The sequence below is a fragment of the Equus asinus genome, chromosome 12 (genome assembly GCF_041296235.1).
Source record: "Equus asinus isolate D_3611 breed Donkey chromosome 12, EquAss-T2T_v2, whole genome shotgun sequence".
NCBI classification, from domain to species: domain Eukaryota; kingdom Metazoa; phylum Chordata; class Mammalia; order Perissodactyla; family Equidae; genus Equus; species Equus asinus.
Genome location: NC_091801.1, coordinates 84,676,351 through 84,690,813, shown reverse-complemented (window position 1 = coordinate 84,690,813; position 14,463 = coordinate 84,676,351). Strand labels below are relative to the sequence as shown.

Genomic DNA, 14,463 nt, shown 5'->3' with positions numbered 1-14,463 from the left:
CTCAGGCCCCGCGCGCCCCGCAGAGGGTGGTAGTGGGCACTTCTACTCCGGTGCCGCGCCTCTCAGTGTGGGGGAAGCAGTGAAATTATTCCTCTGATAATTTCACTCCCACCACGCTCTGTTTTCTTTCTTTCCCCCGGAACTCCTCTTAGTCTTAATCTTTCTATCTTATCTCCTTGTCTTTTTTTTCTTTTAAAAAGGTTTTCTCAACTTTACTTCTCAACTTTCTCACTAATTTGTTTTTAATTCCCACCATCACATTTAATCTCTAAGAGTTCGTTCGTTCTTTTGAATTGTTCCTTTAGAAACACTATTCTGTTCTTTTTTAATGGGTACAGTTCCTTTTAGTCCCTGAGGTTGCCACACATCCTTGTTCACACTTCCCCTCGTCCCGTGCCGCCTGCTTCCGCCGAGTGTCCCTTTCCTTCCTGGGCGGACTCGGCCTCCACCTGCCCTCTGCACTCGCCCACCATGGCTCTGAGGTGCAGGGTCCTCCCTGTCGTCGTGTTTGAACTGGGGTGCCACCCACTCGGGCTTGCTGCGATCACGGACATGTTTGGATGGTTTCTGCCATCTTACTCTTTGGTTATTTGCCCAGTTATTTCCAGGTTTTTCTTTTTTCCTGCTTATTTTTTAATTGATAGAAGTTTTTGTTCATTTTAAATGATTGCATTTTTGTTTTTCTACTGGATTGGAAATATATGCACTGTTTATATTTAGTAATTAACATTAAACTATACTATGCATATTTAACTTGTCACAGTCTAAAATTAAAGTCTTACACCCCTTGACAACAATAACAGGATCTTGGGCCATTTAAATTGTCTTCTTTGTTTTTTTTTTTGTGTGTGAAGAAGATTGAGCTAACATCTGTTGCCCGTCTTCCTCAGTACACAGTTGGATATCGTAGTTGTAGGTCATTCTAGTTCTGCTATGCGGGACGCCACCTCAGCATGGCTGGATGAACTGTGTGGTCTGTGCCCAGGATCTGAACCGGCGAACCCTGGGCCGCTGAAGCAGAGCGCGTGAACTTAACCACTCGGCCATGGGGCGAGCCCCTAAATCCTCTTCTAACGCCCATGCTCTTCTTGCCCAGTATTTTAGGTGACGTTATTCTTTCATACATAGAATGTTTGGATTACATTCATATTTATCATTTGGTTTGCTTACATTCCATTTTCTAACTAAGACCATCATTCTGAAATCATTTTCCTTCTTTTTGCAGTACAGACTTCGGATGTTCTTGTAGCGAAAGTTCCTTAGTGATAAACTGAGATTTATGTATAAATAAATGTTTGTTTTCACCTCATCTATGAAAACTAATTTTGCTGGGCATCCAGGTCTAGGCCGCCAGGTCCTGTGTGCACGCTGAAGACACTCACCACGGCCTTGTCTCTGCGGCTGACTCCAGAAGTCTCTGACGGTGCAACTCTAGTTCCTGTGTTGGAGATCTGGCCCTGCTCTCTTTCAGGATCTTTGTCTTGCTGGTCTGCTTCAGTTGTCTTGTATCTAGGTGTGGATCTCTCTTCATTTATGCAGCTTCATATACATTGTACTTCCCGGATCTGTGAATTTATGTTTTTCATTAAAGAAAGAAAAGCCTTGCTGGAACACTCTAAGTGGGATCCAAAGAAATTCAGTCCTGTAGAGCGCAGAATTGTGACGATGATGAAACGAGCCTGTAGAGACGCCAGCCGGAGGCTAAGCAAGTTGGCTGTGGGCCCTGCAGTCAGGCCGACAGAGCACAGCCTCAGCGCAGGTGGGCAGCTGTGCGTCGGGCCCAAGTGCTGACAGGGGTGACTCCGGGACGAGGACGGCTGGGACTTCCGGGATACTGAGAACAGTGTCAGTGTGCTCGCCTTTAACTGATATTTTGTCAGCCTGACTGTGGGGAGACTGAGCCAGGGGAGAAGTAGGGATGCGGACGGGCCTCATCTCCACACGGGGTTGGCTGGCTTCCCCACCTGGCCTCGCTTGGCCCTCCATCCTCAGCCCTGCAGAAAATCCGAGCCTTGGCCCTGGTGGAGGACAGGGACTGGGCGGGCTAGGGGAGCCATCTGCCCAGCAGGTTGGAATTGGAATAACTGGGGCGGGTGTCAGTGCAGGGTTTCACTGTTTCCTCCCTTCTCTCTCCCGGGACTCCCTTCAGATCCACGGCAGACCTTCCTGTTGGATCTTCCAGCCTTTACCATGTGCTTTCTGTTCTCTGTCTCCTTGTCTGTGTGCTATTCTGGATCGCCCTGGGCGTGTCTTCCATGCACCAGCGCTTTCTTCAGCACGCTCTGCTCAGCTCTTTAACCCGCCCGTTGAGTTCTATTTCAACAATTACATTTCTCATTCCTACAAGTTCTCCTTTAAAATCCCTGCCTCTTCATTCCTGATAGTGTCCTATTGCTTTCTGTTCGCTGTGACTGTCTTATTTCTTTAAACACTTCATGCGTAACTATGGTCAGTGCCTGCGCCTTTGTGGTTTGTATGACTGTTTGCTGTCGGCGTTGATCCTCATTCAGTGGGACTCACCTTCCTGTGTGCCTGCTGACCTCCGCGAGCTCTCTGCTTGACCTTATGAGCAGGAGCACCACGGCTCTGAGGACAGAAACTTTGCTCCAAAGAGGGACTGCTTTGGCTTCCCCTAGGACCTGGGAGCAGCACGAACCTGGGACCCCTCAGCACATCTGAGGATCTTGGCTCAGCATGGGCGTCCCAGGCTCAGTTTCCCACCTCACCATTGGTGCAAGAGCCAGCAGCCCAGTAGCCGTGGTGCCACTGAATCCACTCTGCCCCTACAGGCTGCACAGCCCTGCAGCCTAAGCTCACATCTGTGTGTGTGTGTGTAAGATTTGCCCTGAGCTAACATCTATTGCCAGTCTTCCTCTCTTTTGTGTGTGGGTTGCTGCCTCAGCATGGCTGACAGGTGGTGTAGGTTCATGCCTGGGACCAAACCCCCAAACCTGGGCCGCCAAAGCGGAGCACACCAAAGTTAACCACTACACCCTGGCCCCCTAAGCTCACATCTTAAAAGAAATAGGTGCCAATAAGAGCCCTAGAATTGTGCTACTATTTTGGAAGTCCAGCCAGCTCCAGGACCCAGAATAATTCACAGTCGGTAGTTATGCTAGAGCAGACAACTGCCATGGAGTGGCACCAAACCACAGCCGGACCAGGGCAGATCTGGATCAGGAGCCGGACCCCAGGACTTACACCAGGTGACTGCTCAGATTTGTCTTGTTCATTACAGTCGACTTTCAGTAACGTGACCTCACTGAATTCATCATGGCAGAGTTTAACAATAGGCACCAAAATATTTTCCCCAACAAAGACAGCTCTCTCTCCCTATCTGGCAAGTAACATTTGCAGTCATGTGTCATGTGGCGACAGCAACATGTTCTCAGAAATGTGGTGGTAGGCGATTTCATTGTGTGACCATCACAGAGTCCACTCCCGCAAACCTAGATGGCACAGCACACCACACACCTAGGCTCTCTGGCACTAACTGTACGGGGCCACTGTCGTGTATGTGGTCCGTTGCTGACCCAAACGGCGTTCTGCGGCGCGTGACTGTACGCGTGTCCATAACCCTGTCGAGTTGTCATGTGCGATTTCAGATCAAGTAGTGAGCTCACTTAGACCATTGTTTTCTATTATTACACTTTGTCTTGGATCACCAACTACAAAATCGCAAGGTCCTATAAGCACGTTTCTTACACCCTTTCACATTCCTCTCGTGTGCCCCGGCCTTTGCTTTGTACACAACACTTAATCCATGTGTTGATTAAATCTTTGAAGAACCAGCTCAGGAGTCACCCTGGGAGCTCCTCCCGGTTTCGTCCCCTGCGCCAGGCTTCCTGTCTGCTGCTCTCCCGCGCTGCCCACTCCCTGTATATGCTTATGTTACTGGACTTTTCCTGGGGTGTCCGTTCCAGTGAGAGCTGTGCGTCTGTCTCACCCTCAGCCCGTAGGGTCCTCGAGGGCAGATACCATGGTGGATTTGCTTCCCGTAGAACAGCTGAGGGCTTAGGAAGCATTTGTTGAAAGTGCAAGTATCTTAAGCTTCCTTTTCTTGTACTGCCTGCATGAGGCTGAGCAGAGTTCTGCACGCTGCACACTCTGAAATGCTGTAAAAACAAGTGGATCGAGGTCATCGCCTCCTTGTGGCCAGGCCTCATGGTCTCTCCTTCGTGCCTCTTCCATAAAACTCCCCAGCATATTGCACTTGCTGCTCTGTTGTGGGGCGCACAGTCTGTATCCAGGGCTGTGCTACAGCCGTTCTGGCTACAAGGAGCTCACACGTTGATGGAGACTCAGACATAAACATACAGCTTTGACACAAGGTAGAAAGTGACTCTTGCCTTTTAAAAAGTGCTACGGAACTAAAAGACATACAACAGGTACATGGATAAATCTCAAAAACATTAAGTAGAGGGAAAGAAATCAGACATAAAAGATTATAATGTTCTATTTATACAAGGTTCTAGAACAAGCAAAACTATAGTGATAGAAATGAACTCACTGGTTGCCTCTGAGGATGAGGGGGTCGACTTGAAGGAGGCATAAAGGAACTTTCTGGGATGATGGAAATAGTCTCCATCTTCATAGTGTGGTGGTTATAAAGGTCAAAACGGGTTATATTTGTCAAAACTCATAAAACCAAACACTTAAGATCTATGCATTTCACCATATGTAAATTACACCTCAGGAAAAACAGTGCTATGAAAGTGAAAAAAATTCATTTCAGTGGACACGTCACCATCGATCCCCTCTCTTCCTCTGGGAAAACCTCCATTCCCATCGACACAGCTTGCCTTCCCTGAGACCCCCTTCTCTTCCGACTGCCCCCAGGCAAGGTGGCAGCAGACAGACAGACTGAAGCCTTCCGCCTGGGCAAGACTAAGCCACCAAGACAGCTTTATTGTCCTCACTGCACGTGGAACGAAGCACACAAACCTCTTGGCGTGGGCAAGCTTTCACAGGTGTCGCCCCCGCCCCCTCCAGTCTCGTCGGCACGTTGTCCCTGCTCCACACCACCCCTCCCAGGTTCACTCGGGGCCGTGAACCCGCTGGTGCTGGATCAGGTGAAAGCTCAGGCGGAAGGCGCGCCCACACTCCGTGCAGCGGAAAGGCTTCTCGCCGGTGTGGATCCTCTGGTGCCGGAAGAAGCCGGACAGGGCCCGGAAGGCGCGCCCACACTCGCTGCACTCGTAGGGCTTCTCCCCAGTGTGGATGCGCCGGTGCTCGCTGAGGAAGGAGCTTCGGCTGAAGGCGCGCCCGCACTCCTGGCACGCGTAGGGCTTCTCGCCGGTGTGCACCCTCTGGTGCTGAATGAGGTTGGAGCTCTGGCTGAAGGCTTTCCCACATTCTTTACATTCGTAGGGGTTCTCTCCATGGTGAATTCTCTGGTGCCGAACGACATTGGAACTGTGAATGAAGGTTTTCCCACATTCGCTGCACTCATACAGTCTCTCTCCAGTGTGGATTCTCCGGTGCTTAACAGCGTCTGACCGCTGACTGAAGGACTTGCCACATTCAGGACATTCGTAAGGTCTTTCTCCCGTATGGATTCTCTGATGCCTAATAAGGTTGAAGCTCTGGCTGAAGGCTTTCCCACACTCCTTGCAAACGTACGGCTTCTCCCCGTTGTGAATTCGCTGGTGCCTGACGACATGTGAGCTGTGGATAAAAGCTTTCCCACAGTCGCTGCATTCGTAGGGTTTCTCCCCAGAGTGAATGCTCTGATGCTTCACCACATCCGAATAGCATTTGAAGCCCCTGTCGCAAGTGCTGCATCGATAAGGCCGCCCTTTCCAGCTTCCTCTCCCATCCGTCGCAGAGCCTGCATTCAGGGTGACTTCGGACCCAGACACAGTGCTCCCGTGGCCGTTCTGCCCTGCAGCTTTCTCATAAACAGCCGGTCCCCGAGGGGGATCTCCGGGCTTCTCTCCAGCTTCCTCAATCCCACAAAGGTCCCGAAGCCCCAGTGCCCGGGGAGGCCCCTGAAGCAGTCCTGGCACACTCTCTCCATGGCTTTCCCCTTCTCCTAACATCACTGGCTTTGGTGCCAACCCTGTGCTCTCAGCCCCTTGCTCAGCAGCACAGCTGGAAGCATGGCCACCACTGGATGCCTGTGCCAGAAAAGCTGGAAAAGAGGGTCAGGGATGTATAACTTTAGACATAAGAAAACTCTTGAACAACATACAGTTGTATGTGAACTTGAGACGGCACTGCCACCTGTGGAGATGACAGAAGTGATGGCAACAAAGGCAGTGGGCAGCAGACACCTGTCATTTTGCTTGTCCCGATCCAGCCCAGTTCTCCTCCCCGTTCCTAACTGCTGTGGTTACAGGAACAGACAAGGGGCCGGAGGAGGGCTCAGCAGGGTGCCTCCCTGCCCCTGACCTTAGTCCACCTGTGTCAGGAGTGAAGGAGGCAGAAACCAGGCTGAGTGCTGCCTGCTCTGCCATGTGGCCTGGAAAGCAATGAAAGTTGGTCGGCAGCAAAGCAGAGCAGAATGAAACTGAAGCAGAGGTCCGGGAGGTGTAGGGACAAGGGTGCCCTGATGGCACAGCCTGTTTCTCCAAGCCAGGACTCCCTGAGACAACCCTGTATCCTTGACAATTCCCCCAACCCACCAACTCAAAGGACTCTGTTCTATGCAAGTAAGAGAATCCTTTCTCAGCGAGAAGTGAGCACCCAGAGTAAGCGGCCAGCAGCCTGTGAGAAGGACGATGGAGCTGGTGGGGCCCTCCCGGTCCTGACTGTTGGGCAGTGAGGCATCTGGTTAAACTAGTCCCGTTGGCTAATGGGAACACACCATGTGCCCACCTAGTCAGAAGCTTTCTGGATGTGGGAGCATGATAGTGGGATCTCAGAATGCTGGGTACTGACTGTGGCCTTCACAGGGTCCTCCTGTGCCAGGTGCTGCAGGGGCGCCTGGGGAGCTGAGACAGGGACGCCTACTCACGAGGGAGCTCAGGAGGACAGGACCACCATGACAAGCACAGCAACCAAGTTAAGAGAAAACTTTTCCACCCACAGGCAATAACCTGAGCCACTGAACGGAACCAGTTAAGTCCTCAGCCGCTCCCCTCTCGAGGACTTGAACTGCGGATGTCATAACGACACCTATGGCTGGGCTGGGGGGCAAGGATGCTCTTCCCAGGCGGGTGGCATCCACAGAGCTTTCCCACTGATTCCCTAATAAGGGGGCTGTTCAGTTGAGCAACTGGAGGTAGGGAGAGGCCGCAAGCAAGGGCTAAGAAACAGAAGGCCCCCGGGGGTGGCCAGCCCTGGCCTTGTGGTTTGGTGGACCTGGAAGTTCAAGAAAGTGACTCAGAGGCACTTATGAAGAAAAAGTTATTCAGAGTTAAGACAAGGAGGGCCACATCCTCTCCTGCTGGTTCTGCCGGGTCAGGCTTCAGGTCCTGTGAACTGCTTGCCTCCTGAGGCCAGGCCAGGTGCCCCAGGCAGCCCTGTGTAGGTGTCCTCCCGTGCCAGCCTCCGAGGGGCCCTGAAGGGCCCTAAGCATGGAGCACTGGTTCTCATCTGGGGCGACGTTGTCTCCAGGGCACTTCTGTCTGGAAACTCTGAGGTCACCATGGGAGGGGGTGCTCCTGGCACTCAGTGGTTAGGTAGAGGCCAGGTAGGCTGTGGAACATCCTAGAATGCACAGGATGCCCCACAACAAAGAATCTTCCATCCCAAGATGTCCACAGTGCCGAGGCTGAGAAACCCTGATGGGGAGGAGTCCTCCCACAAGCAGAAGCTGGGGCTGCCAGGCCTTCTCATGAAGAAACTCGCTCCCCCAGCAAAGGTGCCAGTCACCAAACACGCCGGTGAGATCCAACGGCCCCCTATGTCACTCCACCCACATCTCTCCTTCAGGCTGTTATAGCTGGTGGTACAAACTCGGGGCCGGCAACCCAGACATGGGGTTTTCTCTTTATTCCTTTCAAAATGGGTGGTTTTGTTGTGAGTGACCTGCTCTTCCTCCGCCACTCTGTATGTTGGCATTTGCTACAATTATTATTTAGTCCAAAATTGCAGGACTGTGCAGAACCCCATCTGGACAGGATTGAGGTTGGACACGGGAGGGAGAGGCATGGCCTGGAGTCCCAGGCATGAAGGGCAGCTCCATGGCAGTGCCCCTGAGGGATGAGCATGTGTGCGTGGACACGGGGGTTCCTGACTTCAGGGGGATCAGGTGCAGGTGTGCGGGGGGTGTGTGTTTGTTCTGGGCAGCCGTGGTTATATTGTGCCCAGGCCCCAACTGCTGAGTGGAAACCATCAGAGAGTGTGGTGGGGAAAGGCTCGAGGCAATCATGTGTCTTTGCTAAGGGAAGATGGCATTGTTGTTAGCACTGGTTATATAATGTCATAATAGCAACAACAGTAAATGGAATATGAGTCCTCAGCTTTGACAGCCCTCAAATGTGGCCTTAACTCTTCAGTACAGAGTGGGATGGGAGCCGGAAAGGGAGATGGCCGATGGGCGGGACGCTAGCCAGGTTTTCATCCATCAGACTCTTCCTGGTCACCTACTCTGAGCCCAGGACCACTGACACAGCTGGGCCCCGGGAAGCAGAGCCAAGAATTAACGAAACTGAGGGTGAAGGAGTTAAAATCACCCTGGATTAGGGGGAAACTGTGCTTTGTACCCTCAAGGTTAACATGGGAAACAAAATAGCCAAGGTTCCTGAGCCCGCCTTGCAGAACAGCAGGAGGACGCTGATAGAGAGGAACTTGCTGACAGCCCCCTGCCTGCCTAAGCACCTTACAGGAACATCGAGGAGCTGAAATGACTGACTGTAAACTTCAGAGGTCAAAGACTAAAATCCACTATGCGTGACGCGTAGAAGAGACAGCCGTCCCTGTGCAGAGCACTCTTAGAACTTCAGCCCCAAGGGCACATGCTCCCCGTCCCCACCTAAGACCCCAATAAAAACCCTTGCTTGTAGCTTTTTGGGAATTCGGGATTACAGCACGAGCCGCCCGTTCTCCCTGCTCAGCGCTTTGCAATAAAATTCCTACTTTCTTCACTGAACCCGGCGTCAGAGACTGCCTTGCTGCGTGATGGGAGAGCGAGCTCACTTGCGGTTCGATATCATTAGTGTTCTTGTTCTCAGAAGTCTCCAGGCAAGGGGACCAGAAGGGAGGGGTGCAGAGTGTGCCAGGAGAGCAGAGGAAGGAAGCAGGGAGAGGTGAGGCCAGCGGGCAGTGAGAGGAGGAGGGCTGTGAGGGGAAAGGAAGTGGGATGGGGCTGTGCCGCCCGAGGCCGGCGGTGTCCCTCTGCAGCCGGCAGACTGACTTGGGGAGCCCGATTCCTCAGCTGTCCCCTAGGACCTCCCTAGCCCCAGGACAGTCCCCCCGCGGCCCCTCTGGACCTGGCTGCCAGGCCTCACCTGTGCATGTGTCCATCAAGGTGGCCTCTGTGGGTTCTGGAGACGCAAGCCTGGGGACCCTCCTCCGCAGCACCTAGCAGAAACACCAGGTGTGGGAACACCTGCTTGGGTACCAGAGAAGAAAGGGGAGAAAATGACAGAGAGTGACGGCAAGGTCAGAATGCCTTCAGAGAAGCGAGGGTCAGAGCCCCCCTGGGGATGCCAAAGGAGCCCCGTCCCCCACTGGGCCCGCTGCTGTCACTAGGAATCAAGGTCCTGACTCAACAGAGACCCTGGAAACTAGTGTTCTGTGGGAACCCTGTGCAGGCCATGTGGGCTCCCTGCAGCCCTGCCCCCCAAAGTTCAGAGCAAAGGTGGGTGTGGCAGCATCTGCCAGCTGCCTGCTGCCATCTCAGCTCCACGAACGAGGACGAGCCCAGCCCCTTCAATCAGCTTCAGATGTCTGGGGAAATAGCTATGCTTTTAAAACTTTCCTGATAATTATAAAGATTTGAATATAAAGTATGAAACCAAAAAACCAAGAAAAATTAATTGAATGGTGTCATTTTGGATTGAGGAATGATTTTGCTAAGCTTGACACCAAAGGTAAAGTTGGACAGATTTAACCACCTGAGAAAATTTCATGTAAAAAGCAAACAAATGAAAAAAACTCCAACAACAGGAGGAATATTTGCAACCCAGATCGACATTCATATCCTTAACACATAAAGACTACTACATATTCACGAGAAAGCATGAACACTCGGTAAAGTCATGAACTGGTAATCCAAAAAAGAAAAAAAAACAGTGGCCAATAATATTTTTTAATATAAGCCCCATATTTGCAACTAAGAAATGTAATTTATTTTTATTTTTTTGAAGATTGGCACCTGAGCTAACTCTGTTACCAATCTTTTCTTCTTCTTCTTCTTCTCCTTCTCCCCAAAGCCACCCAGTATAGTTGTATATTCCACTTGTACCTCTGGTTGTGCTATATGGGACGCCCCCTCAGCGGGGTCTGATGAGCGGTGCTAGGTCCACACCCAGGATCCAAACCGGCAAAACCCCAGGGCGCCGAAGCAGAGTGCGCCAACTTAACCACTTGGCGACAGGGCTGGTCCCAAAAAATGTAATTTAAAACGTCACGTTTTATTCTGAAAGTAGCAAAGACTTAAAAACGGTAGCACCTTAGGAGCCAGAAAGGGAAGACAGGCAGGCTCCTGGGAGGGGAAGCGATGCCACGTGGCAGGCGGGGAATTCAAGATCTACAAAGGCCTTCATCACACCGGGCTTCGCTTCCAGAACCTACCCGGCCCTGAAATCAGGGACGTCCACAAAGACTGACCTCTAGGGATACTTCCTATATGACCTACAGGGATAAAGTGATTTCAAGTAAAGAACAAGAAGGTTTACCCATGCTAGTAGCCGGGACAAAGTGACCCCCTCACAGCCGTCACAACGGTCAGGGGAGGTTCTCAGTCCACCTGTCCCTGAGGCCATCAAATGGTCAGGGGTCCCCGAGGCCGTCACAATGGTCAGGGAGGCTGTCCCCGAGGCCATCGCAGTGGTCAAGGGAGGCTGTCCCCAGGGCTGTCACACTGGTCACCACAATGCTCAGGAGCCCCTGAGACCGTCGCAACGGTTGGGGGTCCCTGAAGCTGTCACACTGGTCAGGGGAGGCTGCCCCCGAAGCCATCACACTGGTCAGGGGAGGCTATCCCCGAGAATGTCACAATGGTCAGGGAGGCTGTGCCCGAGACCATCTCAACGGTCAGGGAGCCTGTCCCTGGCCGGGGCCTTAGTGCCGCCTCTCGCGTCCTCTCCGCACAGCGGACGTGCAGCTCCCGCAGCGAGACCCCAGGACGGACACGCAGTCCCGCGCCCGGGCCTTAGTTTTCCGCTGGGGCTCGGCCCCCGCGACAGCCGCCCTCCCAGCCCGCAACCGCTCACCTGCCGCCCCGCCGCCCGCCGGAAGCGCTGTCGTCCCCCAACCCGCGGCGCGGGCACTTCCGGCGACGCTCTAGGGCCCCGGAGGACCGTGCGCTCGGCTGCCCTGGAGGCCGCGGGGCCGACCCTGCTGGCCCGGCCGTGGTCGCTTTGCTGTTCTAAAGGCGATTCCCTACCTCTGTGTGCGAGGGCCTTGGCCCAGCCATCTTCATGTCAGCCCGCCCCCGCGGGCCCTCCAGGGCCCCGACCTCTGCGGGCACCGCCCCGGGCGGGGCTCCCGGGTCTCTCCTCTGTCCCCTCCGGGCTCCATCGCCTCCCGCCGGGTCCAGAGATGGGGTCAGGGATGTCAGTCTGGGTTTGGTGACCGAGCTGACTGCGGAAAGAACGAATGAATGAACGAATGCAGGCAGTACTCATGGAGAAAGGCGGGGGCTCCGTGGGGGAAGGAGGCAGGCAGAAAAGCTCGGGAGCGCGGGATCGGGTGGGGACATGTCAGGAAACCTCCCCCGTGGAGAAGAGCAGAGAAAAGGCGCCAGGGGAGGGACCCTCAGACCGCCCGCCAGGCGGCAGAGCCCGCCGCTTGCTGTTCCCCAGCATGTGGATTCCCCTCGCTAAGACCAAAGGCACCGCAGCCGCCTCCTCCCGGAGTGTTCCCGCTGCAGCAGCCAACACACGTATGACTGACTCTGCCCTCATGACACATTTTCTCCTCCCAGCTGCAGGGACCCCACCTCTCCCAGTTTCCCTCACCAGTAGTTTTCAGTGACCACACACTTACTGGCTTAAAACAACCTGCATTTATGATCTCACAGTGTATTTGGTTGCAGAGTCTGGGGACAGCCTAGCCATGTCCCGGGCGAGTCTCTCCGAGGACTAGGGGCTCGCCTGAGGGCTCCACCGGGAAGCATCTGCTCCTAAGCCTGCGCAGTCGTTGGCAAGACCCAGTTCCTGGGGCAGGAGTTCTCTGGGGTCTGATGCCCGTAGGGTGGGGGTGCAGGTTTCCCACGGGCACTGCAACCTTGGGTTTCTCTGCAGAATGGATGCCCCCACGTTTACCTGAGGCTGAAACACCATTACGGCATCTGCCACAGACCTGTGTCCTGGGGCTTGGGTTATGAGTGGCATGTCCCCAAGGCATCATTCAGTTGTGTCTCCATGCTCTAGGCACTTTCCTGTCAGTGACACTTGCAGTCTCTCCTCAACCTCCTGACATGCTTCAGGAAACCCAAGCCCAGAGAGCCCCTTGAAACATCCCCCTGCTCCCTGACAATGTCCCTTGACATCTGACTTTTACAGATGTCTCTTGTTCTGGGCCACCCCCCATCCTGCTCCGAGTTCTCAGCCCACTCACCAAACAGAAGCACAGATGGTGAGGGGCCCCCGATGCTGGGCTGGGCCATCGATGGTGGCCATGGAGGAGGCTGGCTCTCCAAAAGCCGGGAGCTCCATGCTGTCCGCTGTGCCCAGAACACACCATGCGTGGATGGCAGCAGGTCTTACCTTGATAAGCCTAGCGCGGGCTCCTCACCTCCACCCACCTCTCCAGCCTCACCTCTTCCTCCAACTGTGGGGCCAGCTGTCATTCCCTGAACACACCAGGCTCGCTCTCGCCTCTCTCTGAGCCTCTGCTCATTCCATTCCCCTGCCTGGAAAGCCCCACCTGTTCCTTCCACAATCTCGTCCCCTTTCCTTTTAGCTGGACACAGGTCATGCATGTCCAGCTGCAACACTGCAATGATGTGTCCTCAGGGTGTCACATATGAAGGTACATGGTGTCCATCGGCCCTTCACTGGTTGGTGATAATTCCGATCATGTAGTCGAGGTGTTGTCTGCTTTTTCCACTGTATGGCTGCTATTTCTGCCCTTGCAATGAATAAACCATCTCCAGGGAGGTAAGAGAGGCTGAGGAGCGGATCCACACTAAGGAATCCTGAGGGCATATGGCAACTAAAGGCAAGATATGATCCCAGACTGGAGCCTGGACTGAAGGGAAAATGGATCCTGGGTTGAAGGGAAAACGTCGTGAAGAACAGTGGGACAGAGACAGAACAGGAACCTGCAGTGTGATGGGGCCAAGGGACAGAATGTATGCAAACCATTCTAAAACGGTTTGGGAAAAGAATTTGTGTTGATGTAAAAAAATTCTAAGAGTACATTTCTGCCACGTGGTGTGAACTAGTGTGATTTCTTTCTTCTTTTCTCCATTCCCCAAATTTTCTACAATATAATCTGCTTATATAATAGGAAAAATGGCTTGTCAAAAGTTTTATCAAAAAAGTGAAATCTTGGCAAACAGAAGTAAAAGCAGTCATTTATAAGCTTGTAAAAACCTGGGGAAGGGCTGTTTCATTTTTAAGCCATGGAGCAGATCATACATCGCATATCAAGCTTGTTCTCAGAGGGTGCAGCTGGAGGCCAGCAGTGACACCCTGGCCTCCATTCCCTCCTTAGCCTCGAGACATGTAGCAGAGCCCAGAAGGCTGCACGTGTTTCCACTGCCCTGGGTTCCCACCACATGTGTCAGTCTGACAACCAGGTGCCGGAAGGAGCTGTTCCGTTCAGACAGCCAGAGCGGTGGCTTTGTCACTGGGTGTGCACGGGTTTTTCTGGGGTGCACCTGAGGGGACCCCTTCCCTTGTGCATTCCAGTAACAGCACCCCTTCCTTCTGAGTGCTGTTTCTCTATTCCCTTAGGTCATTCTAGAAGCCTCTCTCCCCCAGGATGGGCCTGTGACCAGTCTCTCTTGGGGTTTCCCAGAAGCTGAAGGAGAGGTCTCTGTCCTCTGCAGCCCTGGGCTGAGATGGTGTCAGACCTGGGGAACACCAGGCAGCAGTTGGAGCCTGTGGCCACACAAGGACCTGCAGAGATGAGAGGTGCAGAGGTGGCAGAGAGACCTGGTGGCAGGAGAGCCAAACTCACAATGAAGGGCCTGTGGCCCCAACCACACACGGGTCTGTCCCTTCACTAATTCAGCCCCCGGGGGACGCTGCAGAGGCAGAAGCACTAACGTGTCCTACCGGCCCGCTCGCCTTCCACTGCCCCTTATGCGAATCACCTCCTCTGCTATGAATAACCCCGAGAGGGACACTACTTTGCAGAGGAGGAAATTTGGGCTTCCAGACGAAGGAGCTCGCCCACAGA

General features: G+C 53.4%; 1 protein-coding gene across 6 annotated transcripts; it reads right to left on the bottom strand.

Annotated features, from left to right (window-relative positions):
• Positions 1–201: 201 nt before the first annotated feature.
• Positions 202–11,694, bottom strand: ZNF696 (zinc finger protein 696). 6 transcript variants are annotated; one of them, XM_044781033.2, is made up of 3 exons: positions 11,498–11,694; positions 9,396–9,496; positions 202–6,133 (listed from the first exon to the last, which is right to left on the bottom strand). In XM_044781033.2, the coding sequence occupies exons 2-3, from the start codon at positions 9,409–9,411 to the stop codon at positions 5,037–5,039; spliced, it is 1,113 nt and encodes a 370-aa protein (XP_044636968.1). In that variant the 5' UTR covers positions 9,412–9,496; positions 11,498–11,694; the 3' UTR covers positions 202–5,036. The 6 variants fall into 6 exon arrangements, with proteins under 6 accessions (XP_044636968.1, XP_014713677.1, XP_014713678.1 ...); XM_014858191.3 differs by having other exon boundaries at positions 11,325–11,549; XM_014858192.3 differs by lacking the exon at positions 11,498–11,694 and adding an exon at positions 11,325–11,368 and having other exon boundaries at positions 9,396–9,499.
• Between the last annotated feature and the right edge of the window lie 2,769 nt (positions 11,695–14,463).